Genomic DNA, 13,336 nt, shown 5'->3' with positions numbered 1-13,336 from the left:
GGAGTGACAATACTTTAAAATGTCGATTTACCATTTCATTTTTTTAGAGTTTGTGTCGGTTGAGACTTGTGAGGTAATGCCACAATGAGCTCTGTCAGTCTGCTAAAATAAATGATTGTGAACATGGTCAGGTTTCGACTAACATCTCCGATTTATGGATGCTTAGACAACCTTAAAATTTCACATAATTCCCCCCCTTTTTCATATATTATTTTACTATTTACTAACTTTCAGACGGTGACAATGGCGCTATCACTCGGATGTCACACCTGGGTGATTGCTGATTGGCGCCAAATCATCAGTTGCCAATTAGCCATCGTTTGAGAAAGATGACAGCCCGTCGTCGAAACCGTCACAGGTAAATACATCTATTGGATATGTTTAGAGAACTCTTTACCTATATTTGTCAACCATCCTTATGAGCTTATTTCGCAATATATATATATATATATATATATATATATATATATATATATATAATATATCATATTTTAAGTCAATGATTCGTTTATCATTACCATTGTCTTTGCCAACGCTGTAACTAGATTTAAGGTGATTGCAGTCATTATACCGACATATTTAGTTTAAGAAACAGACAATGCAAACGACTACATTAAACACATGTAACTATACGTGAGTGATATTTAAGAAACCCTCAAATAACGTGGCCCAGAATTTCAACCCTCATCGATGCATGACTCATGAACGTGACTGGGTGGAACCTGACGTAACGCGCCCTCACTGGGTTAGGTAGTAACGAAGTCACTCGAGTATCTCTGTCATAATTAGCTGGGTACACCTGGGATGATATCAAAGTTACACATAAAAAGACAAGATTTTGCTTATTTTTTTCCTTTTCGCACTTTTTTTTTTGTTCCTTCTTTCGTCATTTCCCGGACTCTTTGTAGTTGTAAACTCTTCACCTCTCTTTCCCTTTCCCTGTAATTAGTGGGGTAAATATGTGAAAAAGATGTTCACATCCGGCGGAAAGTATGAAATTTTGCGTAAAGGGGTATCTTTAGGCGCTGATTTAAAAAACTGCCGGATCCAAGAGATCTGACCACTGGGTCGGCTGCCATATTGAATTCAAATATGGACGCCATCACAAAACATTCAAAGATCCCTATCTTTAGTTCTAAATAGCATGGGCCATTGAAATTTGATACATAAAAGCATGGTGATATGACTTCAGTATCAGACTTATTTGGTATGTCTGATAAGCTGCACGGCAGCCAGTTTGAATTTTCCTACATAGTTGCCATGTTGGAGTGTTGAAAATCTCTGTCTCGGGTTTGTAAATTAGGCTACCTGGGGGGTGTTTCATCAACGAGTTCGTCGGAGGTTTTCACCGACAAATTTGAAAAGCTACTGAAATCCTTGCGTCTGATTGGCTGATTGCAAATTTGTCGGTGTAAACCTCCGACGAACTCGTTGATGAAACGCCCCCCTGGGGGTGTTTCATCAACGTTTGTCAGCGCAAAAAGTTGTCATCGCTGACAATCACCATAGTAACAGTCAGTGACCAGAGCATCTCACCCAATCAAAACCAAGGATTTTGCTGAAATTGTCAGCGCTGACAAACGTTGATGAAACACCCCCCTGATTGAGCGCGCTCTTGTGACTGATTGAGTGCGCGCTGTTGTATTTACATTGTGACGTCAGTGAAAGGTGCATTATGTTTTATTTTTTTCTGCACTTTTTGGCATACCCGTGAATGCTAGTCGTGATGTTTGTCTTGGCAGCCGTATTGGAATTCAAAATAGCGGGAATTGCGTTTGTCAGACACATCACATTATTCCATTCTTTTTAACTCAGCATATTAAAATACCTGTTTGCACCTAATTTCAGCGTCACTCGTCACTTAGAACTCGAGATAGGGATTTTGAACATTTCGTCGAAGCGGCCATATTGGAATTCAAAATGGCGGCCATTCGATGTTTGTCAGACATCTCGACCAATTTTTTTTTGCTGCATGTCTGCCCTACTACAGTACTAAATGAGGTTTACCCACCATAGTAGGCCTGCAAGCATAGTCTTTTGAGTGGGTACCTCCTTTTTTCACAGAATGTACATGATGTACAAATATGTTTGAATAAACTATGTCTCATATTGTAATGACTATATAGGCATTTACATGTTATTCTCTGCTACTTGTGTATCATTCAATAAAATACATGTCAAATTTCACGTATTTCTTGCACATTCTGTTGAAAAAAAAGTGAAAATAAAGTTTGAACTGAATATGAATTGCTTAACTTGAACATCTGATATATCGTTGTCACCGGTGTTTCGAAGAAATCTTAGTGGTATGCCATGTTTTACAAAGTCAGTTATGAAACTTATTTTTACTTCAGTAAAGGCATATGATATTCAAAGGCCTGCGCCTTTGAATGTTTCTATAACAGATATATGGCTCTAATGCTGTGGATCATTATCATCATCATCTTAATTCATATCATTCTCAATGGAGTAAACGTGCATTCAATGAAGTAAAAGTCAAATTGAAGATAACTCATACCCCAAATATCGTCGGTGCTCTGTATAGCTGACGCCGTATCATAGTTAATCATCTTTCAATTGATTCTATACATGAGCAACGAGTGGAGCAGCAACACGCATCAATTTATTAATGTGCAAGTCGAAAACATTAAAGGGATCGTTTAGTTTTGGTTGAGACCTAATTTCAGATTTCCAACATTTTCGGTGAGATAATGAGAAACCTCTTATGAAATATGAAAGAGCATGTAATTCTATGAGGAATTCAACGTTTATTTGATGAAAATTGGTTTTGAAATGGCTGAGATATCCAAAAAAGAGTAATTCTAATTAAGTGTGGGACCCACACTTTATTACGATCGCTTTGTTTTACTTTGTTTTTGGATGTTTCAGTCATTCCAAACCCGATTTTTTTCATCACTTTACCTTGGGATCGTCGGATAACGGGTCGATTGCAAAAGCCCAGTCGGTATCATTGAGGGAAGTGGAGATGCGCATAGACGTCGCCCATTGTTCATAATTTGTTCTGCCTTGGGTAATAACACCTGTGACCATGAACACTCCCCCGAGATCAATCTAGAATACCATCATTAAAGAAAAAGGAAAGAGAAAGATACAAACACAAGAGAGTACAACTCTAGTAAACAGTGATGAAAGAGGAAATTGGTATTGAGCAGGTGTTGACTGAAAACAGATAGTAGGTCTCATTCATTACCAATTCCCTTATCCATGATCTAATTATCGAAACGATTTTTGATTGATTCAAATTTCAAATTAGCATAATGTTGAAATCATGTTTTATGCCTCGGACACAGGATGAATAGAAGTGAATGACTGAATGATTATAATAAATATACATATATTAGTATAAAAGCGTCCATAGGGGGAATATACGTCTGAAAACGAGGTATCTTTAAAGGCGAATTCGTTCCAAAGGGGCAATTTTTTATTCCACTTAAGGTTTTCACTAATGTTTTTCAAAGCCTTATCATTGATTTCAGGCCTCAGGACTACTCCACAGCAGGCACAGATGGCGTAGTGTGTGTAGATCGAGGACTGTACAATCAATACAATTTTAGGGGAGATTGCCAACGATGAAAAAAAAGAATGGGAGTATATATTGGATGTGCATAGAAAACGGGTCATTGGGGGGAATTTAGGTATATCTGCTTTTTTAGTGATATAAGATGCAAATTTTGCTTTTGTAAGTTCATTGCTGCCTTGAGCCCATATTAAAGATACTTTTTCAAAAAGGGCAACATTTCCATTTTTTCTGAATAATTTCATGCTTTTAATAAAAAAAAAAATCCCCCAAACCATAATCCGCATTTTCCCTAATGGCTTGAAATAGAGTTATATATAATTACATAATCATATATATGCATAAATTATGTCGAGTAGGTTGTCCACGTGTTTCAACACTTGAGAAAGAGCGAGTCGCTCGAAAATTTGCGTGCAGAAATAAACCGTTGGTGAAAACAGCATGAACTTTGTTCCAGTTTTGTGTTTTACCTTATATATATATATATATATATATATGTATATATACATGTGTATAATATATATATCAAATGCAACTTAAAGCTGTCGGTCTATTATGTTTGAGAGTCATATCATAATGCACAAAAGAGAAGCCACTTTCACTTCTCGCAAAGAGTATGCGGAGTCAATCCTCACTTTCAACCACTTGTCTTGATCGTTAACATGTGGTGTCCAGGCTGCGGAGGTGCCTCCCGAACTAGGCTGTTGGTCTAGCCTGGCAAACCACGCCCGGTGATAGTCATCGTTAGCATACGAGGACGATGACGACATGCTGGAATCGGGAATCCGGCCATCTTCGACCCCAAGAGGGACACCTCGATCGAGTGGACAGAGCTCGCTATCGCGATCGATGGCGGCTATAATTAAAAACCGCAGTGACGAATGTATGTTTATAAAAAGGATATGTGCTTTAGATGCCGACAGTATTATTCAGTGGCGGATCCAGAGGGGGGCGCAAGAGGCGCACGCCCCCCTTTATTTATCATTAAAAACAAAAGAAATAAAAAGAAAGAAATGAAATGAAACCCGGAAGTGGCACCAAAAATAATAGTTACGCCCCCCCCCCCTTACAGAATTCTTGGATCCGCCCCTGTTATTACATCTTTATTTTGCGAATGGCCAATACAAAATCGAACATACGCTTACCGTTTAGAATGCAGTGAATACATACAAAAATAAAATGTAGGCCCTACATACCGCAGATAGACCGGAACACAGAAACTCGCGAAAGTAATACTCCTATACATTGTGCGAGTAAATGACTGGACGTGTATGTGCTATACCGGGTGTCCCAAAAAAAGCGGAACGGTGGATTTTCAGTACCTTGCGTTCTAAAAGTGATTTATTTTTTGACATTATTAGAAAGAGCATCTTCCGCAGAAGACCATGATACCAAATTCATTAAATTTGGTTCAGTACTTTTTATTCTACGCCAATTTCTGTAAATGCAGTCATTTTCAATTTTTTGCGACTTATGAGATAATAATTTGGGCGCGACACGCGTTCCATACGGTGAATTGTGTAAGCTCGTTGATCCATGTCAACAAAAGATAACGCTTTCATATTGGGAGCGCGCACACACACACACACAGACACACACACACACGCGGTTTTTTCCTGGCCCGTGCCTAATGTGAAAGCTGTATCTTTTGTTGACATGGATCACCGAGCTTACACAATATTCACCGTATGGATCGCGTGTCGCACTCAAATTATTATGTCATAAGTCGCAAAAATCCGGCGAAATTTGGCAATGACTGCATTTTAGTGTGTTCCCGAGTACGTAGAAGACGGAGTAAATCTTATTTCAAATTGATGTTTCGTCCACATTGGGTAGTTATACAGAAATTGTTTGCAAGTGCAGTTAAGTGGACTAATTTCACTGCACATGCATATAGGGACTGCCAAACTCAAAGAAGTGGTTTTGTTAGAATGATACACACAGTCTTTGTATTAATACATATATACAAGGCTCGACATTAGCGGTGGTCCGGTAGCCTAGGGCCACGAAGAATCCTTGTTTGGCCACCAGATTTCCAAAACGGTTATGTTTTGGTTGCTCGATCGGGCAACTTGGATTCAAAATCTGATGTTATGTTTCCCTTTATTTCGTACAATACACTTTCTTTTTGGCCCATCAGGGGAAAAAGTTCGTGTCGAGCCCTGAAATATGTTAATGCGTGTGTGTATTGGTTTGTGTGTGTGTGTGTGTGTGTGTGTATGTCTTAAAAGTGAGCATATTATTCATACCGATGTTATCTTGCAAAGGTCCATAGCCAATCAGCTCCAGTCTGAGACTCATGTGACCGAAATAAGTATTTGGATGGAGTCGAATATATCGCGCTGTCATGGCTCTCCTGAAGTAGTGTCTCACTTGACTCGTCATATCGTAATTAGCCGGGAATACCTTCGAAAGCAAGAATATTATGAAGACCACTGGCAGAAACGAACTAAAATCATAAACGTATAAACAATTTAAAAGTAAGTCTTCTCTCATCTGAATACATTGAGGCAAACTCATAAAGATAGCTATTCACAGAAACGGAAATAACAACACTTTCAGAAACATTATCATCATCTCACAATAAGATAACTTCTCATTAACGATAGGTACACTGTATTACAATAAATTAAGTTTCAAAACTATTTCCTTTGATTACTTATGTTTTGCGCACATGCAATATTTCGTCTTTGTCGTCATTACCTAAAAGCGATGGCTGACAAATTTGTTTTAGCATTTTCTCCAAATCATTGCTAATGTTTTAGGTTTTCCTATACAGTGCATGAAAATAATCAAATTGTGATTATCCGCATAACCATTTAACTTTGCACCAATGCATGTCAGTGTTTCAATGGGAAAGTGACGAGTGAACTTGTCCAACTATGAACATGATAAATGAAGAGCCTGCTCCCAAAAGGCGCCGAATCCATTAAAAATGATGGATTTAGCGCCTTTTGGAAGCAAGCTCTTCACATATTGTCTGAATGACATTTCAGGATTTCCAGTAGAACAGTAGATAGAAACACTCGCAGTTGGACTGTTTGAGGAAAGTTTTCCCTAACCACATTTTGTTGTAACTAATTTGTGTCGGCTTTTCAGATTTCTCTTGCTAGTTTAATTTAATTTCTGTTTTTACCAGGTCTTTCAATGCTGTATTTCCATATGATTGTCAGATTTCCAGTTCATATATTCAATACACACGCTATAATTAGGTTCTCTCTCTCTCTCTCTCTCTCTGTTTCTCTTTCCCTTGGTTCGACTACAGTATTATTGTTCATGCGTTAGCAGTATGTCTGTGCAAACAGCGCAATATGAATTTATAATTATCATTCTTCTTCTTATTATTATTATTATCATTAATATTATTTATTATTATCGTTATTATTATTATTATGGTATATTCATTATTACCAATAATTATTATCATCATCATCATCATCATAATCATAGTCATTACTATCATTATTACTGTTCAAAAGCAATGAAGACAAAATCAACCGATTGATAGAAGATAGGGTAATTCAATAATCACACCATAATCTGAAAACCGGGGATAGTAATATATCATGATTTGTTGAAATAGCCATCACAGTCAGAAATAACTTCATCATCCGTGCTCATTTAAGCTCTGAATATTTTACAAGACTTAACTTTATCTCCATGGATCACAATATCGCTAGAACATTTCATGATAATTTTCCAGAATAAAAGAGTTCAATTCAACATAATGGGATATGGAAGAAATTCGTTCATGCTGATGGACTTTACTTTATTCAAAATAAGTTTCCCTTTGTGATGGTATTCTTTTTTACACATTGAACCTCTGGCATCGTCTGGTTATATTTTACTTTATATTTTGTGTCACATTCCTATAACCATCGCCGCCATGAACACGCTGCATGGTTTCAAAGGCATCAAACTCACCTTGACGCCGCCTGTGAAAGGATCCATATATTCTGTCCAATCGACGTTGTCTACGCTGGACGACACTTTATATGACGTCACATACTGGTTTGCTGTCGCTCTGCCCTGCGTGATGATGCCTGACACCAGGTAGTTCGAATCGAGCTGAACCTGTAACCACTGATTTGTGTTTAGGACGCTGACACTCCACGAGGTGGGTCCGTTTAGACGAGCGTGTTGGGTGCAAAGGCCGCCATCGTAACAGGATGAAGCGGTGATGCTGGAGTCTGGAATGGCGCCACTTTCGAGACCAAGAGGACTTCCAGGAGACATGCTGGGACTCGCTAAGAGAAAAAAAAAATGAATCAACTAAGAAATGACATTGCGTGTACTTAATTCAGTTCATCAAAGAATATGAAGGTCCAAAAATATAAATGTATATATAGATTAATATAAAGGTATGCACACATATATCTATGTATGTTTTCATACCAGGGATTGTATAGGCCCTATGTATGTGTTTGTATGTTTGTTTATTTGTTTATGAGTGTGTGCGTGTGTGTGTGTGCGTGGGTGTGTGTTTGTGTGTGTGTGTTGGTGTGGGTATGGTTGTTCTTCACTTAGTCTTTCCTCGAATCCATTACACCCTAAAGTAAATGAACATACATACATACACGCTAACATTATAATGCAGGTATAGTGAACTATATCTCACCTGAACAACACATGATTCCAATAGTGGCATCTACGCCATCATCTGTCTCTTCCTCCATCCAGCAGTCAGTGATATTGGTGGCATTCGTTGGGCAGCTGACCACACCCACTTTGGTGTACGAATCCTGTGGCGACTCGCCATAGAAGTTCCCATTAACTGCTCCGTAAGCTCCCTGGAATCCAAGGTACTGGCAGACCAGACGAGATGCATTTGCTGCCCACCCATTGTGATGTATAAATCTAAATGTGCCTGGACTGAAACGAGGGGCAAAGGCGATTCTCCCTTCGCTGCTGTTTCCTCCAAGGATTCTGACAGTTTCGATGAAAGCCGCTAAGCAGGATGATCAAGAAGCCCAACAAAGTGGTTACCCATGCAAATGAACATAGTCATGATAACAGTGAAAGTAATGAAGGGTATAGATTGCATTACCCATCTTTTTCTTTCACACTTTTAGGATGATTTCAAACAAACTCTATTCTAGTAAAATTGATCTATCAGTGCATAGAATCTACCTCATTATTAATGTCATTTAGAGACCGAAAAGGCAAGGAGATATGCAATAGATACAAAAATACCCTGTATGTACATAAATTATGTTTCCCACCTTTTTCACACCGTGTGCCTTGCCAACCATCGGGACACGTGCAATTGAAACCATCATCGGTTTCCGTACACGGTGACTGGTGAAGACACGGGTCGGACAGACAAGCTGTTTCCATATGAGATACGCGAGTGCGATGGAGAAAATGTGTAAACATTATGTTATTTTTTTATTCAACTTTATGTAAAGGCCTATCAATGGATTGTCTTCTCTCTTTTTTTTTTTTTTGCCATTTCACTTTACCAACAGCGAATAACTCAAAAGCATTACTATTATTCATTCGTCACGTATGTGATATAATACACTGTGGTAGCTTTCTTATCCAAAAGTGACTGTGCAGAAACTTTAAAATCCATAACTCTTAAACGGATTGTCCGATAATTCCCAAACTTTCACTGATGTGTTCTACTAAAATTGCTGCATTCATTCAATCCACATGTACAATGAAGGTGGACTTGTCCTTCAAAATTATTCATTTTGAGACGTAAAGACGTACCTGGCTTTGTGCAGATGTATCTCTTCAGGTTTTCAGAGAGTTTCAATCCTGGCGGCAGCTGTGGTAACGTGTATGCGTCTGACTTTACGGGTTTAGGTATGTACTGAATAACGGCACCATCATCAGACAGCACTGAAGGACATGAGGCTTGGGTGAACTGGGGGCAGACTGCGGGATCGTATGGTGCTGCCAAAAGGTAACATATAAGCTCAATGTTCTCACTACTTTCAAAATACCATAATACCAGCCTATACTTTCGTTACGAAGTCTACCCAAATGAATCCAGCACACATTATTATCATACAATATGGATAATCAATGATGCAGTGTACGCGCGAGCAGTGAAATGTACCATCAAAAAAAAAAATCTAAATCATTGTGTTTAAATCTATGGGAGCAATACATTAGAAACATACATGATGATAAACTGAGGATTTTATGAATATGACATTATGGGATGCACGTTGCCTCTGCAAAGGAAGGCTGATTGGAGGCAATGTTTCCTGCTTGGATGGGTGACGCGCAGGCGGAGGAGACAGGAAGGACCTGTAGGAGAGTGATCATTTATTTAAATGTTTTAAAGGCACACAGACGTGACAAATGGACAGCAATCATACGTGGTCTTCCTACTTCACGAAAAAAAAAGAAACAACAAAGTAATTGATTGTTTTTGGAGGTAACATTACTGCATTACTACTACATTAACATTATTTTTGTGCATAAAAATAGCAAAAATATAAATGAACATATACGCTCACACAAAGCCTAAGAAAATAAAAAGAACATGGCTTGTCAGTAGACCTAAGAATTAAACAGTTAAGCATCTCACGAAACTTCTTCTGAACATTAAAAAAAAAAATCGCATGATTTTTCTTTTCAGGTTATGTTAACATATTGCTTGGACTTTAGTGCAGTGTACACTTAGCGGTTGAATAACACTACAAATTAACCCTGCACAAACACAGGTTCTATTATAAATCGGATCTATATGGGAATGTTTACTTGTGAGCGATGGTTAGAAGGAATTTTAACAGAGTAGTTTAATAGTAGAAGGCAAAGTAACTAATTGCCGATTAATGCAGAAGAAAGTATTGGCAGATAATGCTTCAATAGCAAGGTTTACACGAATTCAGAAGTGGGTGTAAAGGTTTATCTTCGATAAATTATGTTTCTTCACTCTCCAATCTGCATAGTTTGTAGGTGAATACATATTTTGGCCACTAGAATCTGCAATGAACGCACTAAATTTTATTTTAAAACATAGTATAAGATACGGGAAAATATATTTCAAATCGTCTCACAACTAACGTCATGACAAATTAAAACATGCAACATTTTCAAAAACATGCATGTCTACAGTAAAGTCATGATTTAAATATAACGATCAATGATATACCAATACTGCATAATAATTATCGAACGATTGACTTTTCTGAATAGAAAAAACATTTTACTTAAACAGTGAGCTCATAGTCATTTACTGATATGGATCTACAGAACTCCAGTTTCAGCAACATAAAAATTTAACTCATTTTATCTGTCCATAACAAAACAAGTTCTAAATCTCAATCGTAAGTCCACGGTGCTCCAAAAGTTTGAACATTTTTCTTGATGGAAAAAGGATTAAACAGGTTCATGATTTTAGGTATTTGGGTGTTAATAGACGACCATCTTCAGTTCGATGCACACATACAAAATCTTGCCAAATCTATTTCCATGAAATTATTTATGATACGTAAACTGAGCCAATTTTTGGATAACGATTCACTTAAACTTTTGTATACTGCAGTTATTCAACCGTGTATTGATTATTCATGCTCCGTTTGGGGAAATTGCTCTATTGAAAATAGAAATATTCTTTATCGATTACAAAGGAGGGCAGCACGAATTATCACACCAAATTTTGATTATGAAACTGCAAATGGGAAATGACATTATCAAGGTTTTGAATTTACAAGCATTTGAAAATAGAAGAAATTATTTTTTGACAACGCTCATGTATAAATGCATCCATGGACTTGCCCCCACCCGAATGTGCAATAATATTGAAATGATTTTTGACAGGCATGAGTTTAATACAAGAGCAGCTGATTCTTTGAATGTGGTACCACCTAAACCGAATGTAGAGTGTTTTAAAAGATGCTTTAGATATACAGGAGGAAAGGTATGGGAACTCACTACCTAATGTTTTAAAGATATCAAAGTCATTATCAGCTTTTAGATTGTTATATAAGAAAATGCATTTTTACTGATTTTATCCAACGCCCTGTTTTTACATAATATGTATCATATTATTTTTTTTTTGTCACACTGTATTACCCAAACTTGCCTTGTGCAAAGTATGTGTGCGTGAGTCCTTGAATGTGTGTTATGGGTATACAAGCATTGAACTGTTTAGGTTTAATGGGCATGACCGCCAGATTGCATGTAATCTATTTATTAGTGTAGATTTTTACATGGAATTTCTATCTGCCTTTTATGATCGCGGGCTTGTTAATTCAAGTCCTTACTGGCAGTTTCGTTTATTCCTTTTGTACACCAAATGGTTCGATTGTGTATATTATCTTGCATCATTTTATTCGCTGTTTTAATATATCCTTTTCTATCATATTCTTTTGTCATAACATACATAGATCTGGTTACTACTGATTTCAACTAGACGTATTGCTCCTTTCAGCTCTGATTGCTTCTTTGTAGTGGTTTTTATGCTTATATTTATGTAACATGATTTTTATATTTATATAGTTGGATTGTACAGGACCTTGATGTAAAACAGCATTCACTTGCTGATCTTGTTATCCTGTCAGAATATGTTGAAATATCATGTTGAAATAAATTTGATTTTGTTTTCGCACAAGAATGTATGAGCCTGTGACGTCAACGTAAAATGAAAAACAATACTTTTGTACCCTGAAGTTATTGCTCGAAAAATTTAATAGCAATGAAAATACAACATTGAGCTCTCCATAACGGATGCCAAGTATACCGCAAATTATTGTTTAAATGCGTTATAATGAGTTGAAATGAGAAAAAAAATGCAATTACATTGTACAATTGAACATTTTTCATATCGTTACATCAAATCAGTAAGGCATTATGATGAATGTTGAGCTCTCTGTAACTGATATAAAGTATACTGTAAATTATTGAGGACATGTATTAAAATGAGTTGAAATGAGGAAAATGCATTTACATTGTACAATTAAACAATTTTCATACTAGTACACAAAATCAGTTCAGCATTCTAAAGGAAAACACCGTGAACGGAGGTAGACCAGCAAGAACACAGTGACTTTTATGGCCAATACCAAAACAAAGATATTGGAAATAGAGGGGATAAACCCAAATATTGCCGTAAAAAAGACTTAAAAGAAAGACGATCCATTAAGGCAGTTACCAAGCTGTTCTAAGGCACGATTAACCCTCATCGGCATATCTGATAAATTGCCACTTTTTAATCGTATCAAAGGCTTTCATCATAATTATCAGGAATATGAGCTCGATTTAACGAGAATTGTCTGCAGCAAAAGTTCATTCACTCCGTATTTTATTATTATCATTATTACTGGCATCATCATTATCATTATTATTTTAGGACAGCAGCAACCGCTTAATATTTTAGTCGAAAATCTTATCTCCTCTTGAGCTGGTGTTCACGATTGACATTGATAGGCCTAATCTTCAGATTTTAGATATTGCTAAACAAATCCATTCTTATACCATGAGTAAAATAAGAATAAGTTTAAACTCTATGGCACTCCATAATTTCTGGACCTACTGCAATAGCGACAATCACGTAACATTTCCAGTTGATAGGTAATTCATATTGAAAAATGTTACGACCAAAACCACACTGAGAATGATCGCACGAAAGAACTAATATATTGGTGTTCAGGTGGTTTAATTGACAGTAATATTGCCGGTACAGACTCGTAATGACTGTTCGCAACAGTACAATAATGATCAACAGAAACAATTATAAATCGATAATATTATAATCACTTACATGCATTACAGTCAAATCTGACATCACAAGGTCCATGTAAGTCCCTGGGAATTTCCACAGATGAGGTTCGATGCACA

The 13,336-nt window shown here is 37.0% G+C and overlaps 1 protein-coding gene across 1 annotated transcript; it reads right to left on the bottom strand.

Moving 5' to 3' along the window:
- Nucleotides 1-4,726: 4,726 nt before the first annotated feature.
- LOC139718222 (EGF-like repeat and discoidin I-like domain-containing protein 3) lies at nucleotides 4,727-12,687 on the bottom strand. The gene is made up of 7 exons (XM_071629702.1): nucleotides 12,651-12,687; nucleotides 9,254-9,439; nucleotides 8,761-8,865; nucleotides 8,157-8,486; nucleotides 7,463-7,785; nucleotides 5,788-5,944; nucleotides 4,727-4,776 (listed from the first exon to the last, which is right to left on the bottom strand). Exons 1-7 carry the CDS (start codon nucleotides 12,685-12,687, stop codon nucleotides 4,727-4,729), a joined length of 1,188 nt encoding a protein of 395 aa, XP_071485803.1.
- Nucleotides 12,688-13,336: the final 649 nt, after the last annotated feature.

This window comes from Diadema antillarum, unplaced genomic scaffold, assembly GCF_040938485.1.
Source record: "Diadema antillarum isolate AM-2024a unplaced genomic scaffold, OU_Dant_1.0 scf00000091, whole genome shotgun sequence".
In the NCBI taxonomy this organism is placed as follows: Eukaryota; Metazoa; Echinodermata; class Echinoidea; order Diadematoida; family Diadematidae; genus Diadema; species Diadema antillarum.
Note: the sequence above shows the minus strand (reverse complement) of the source record. Positions and strands in the feature narration are given on the sequence as shown.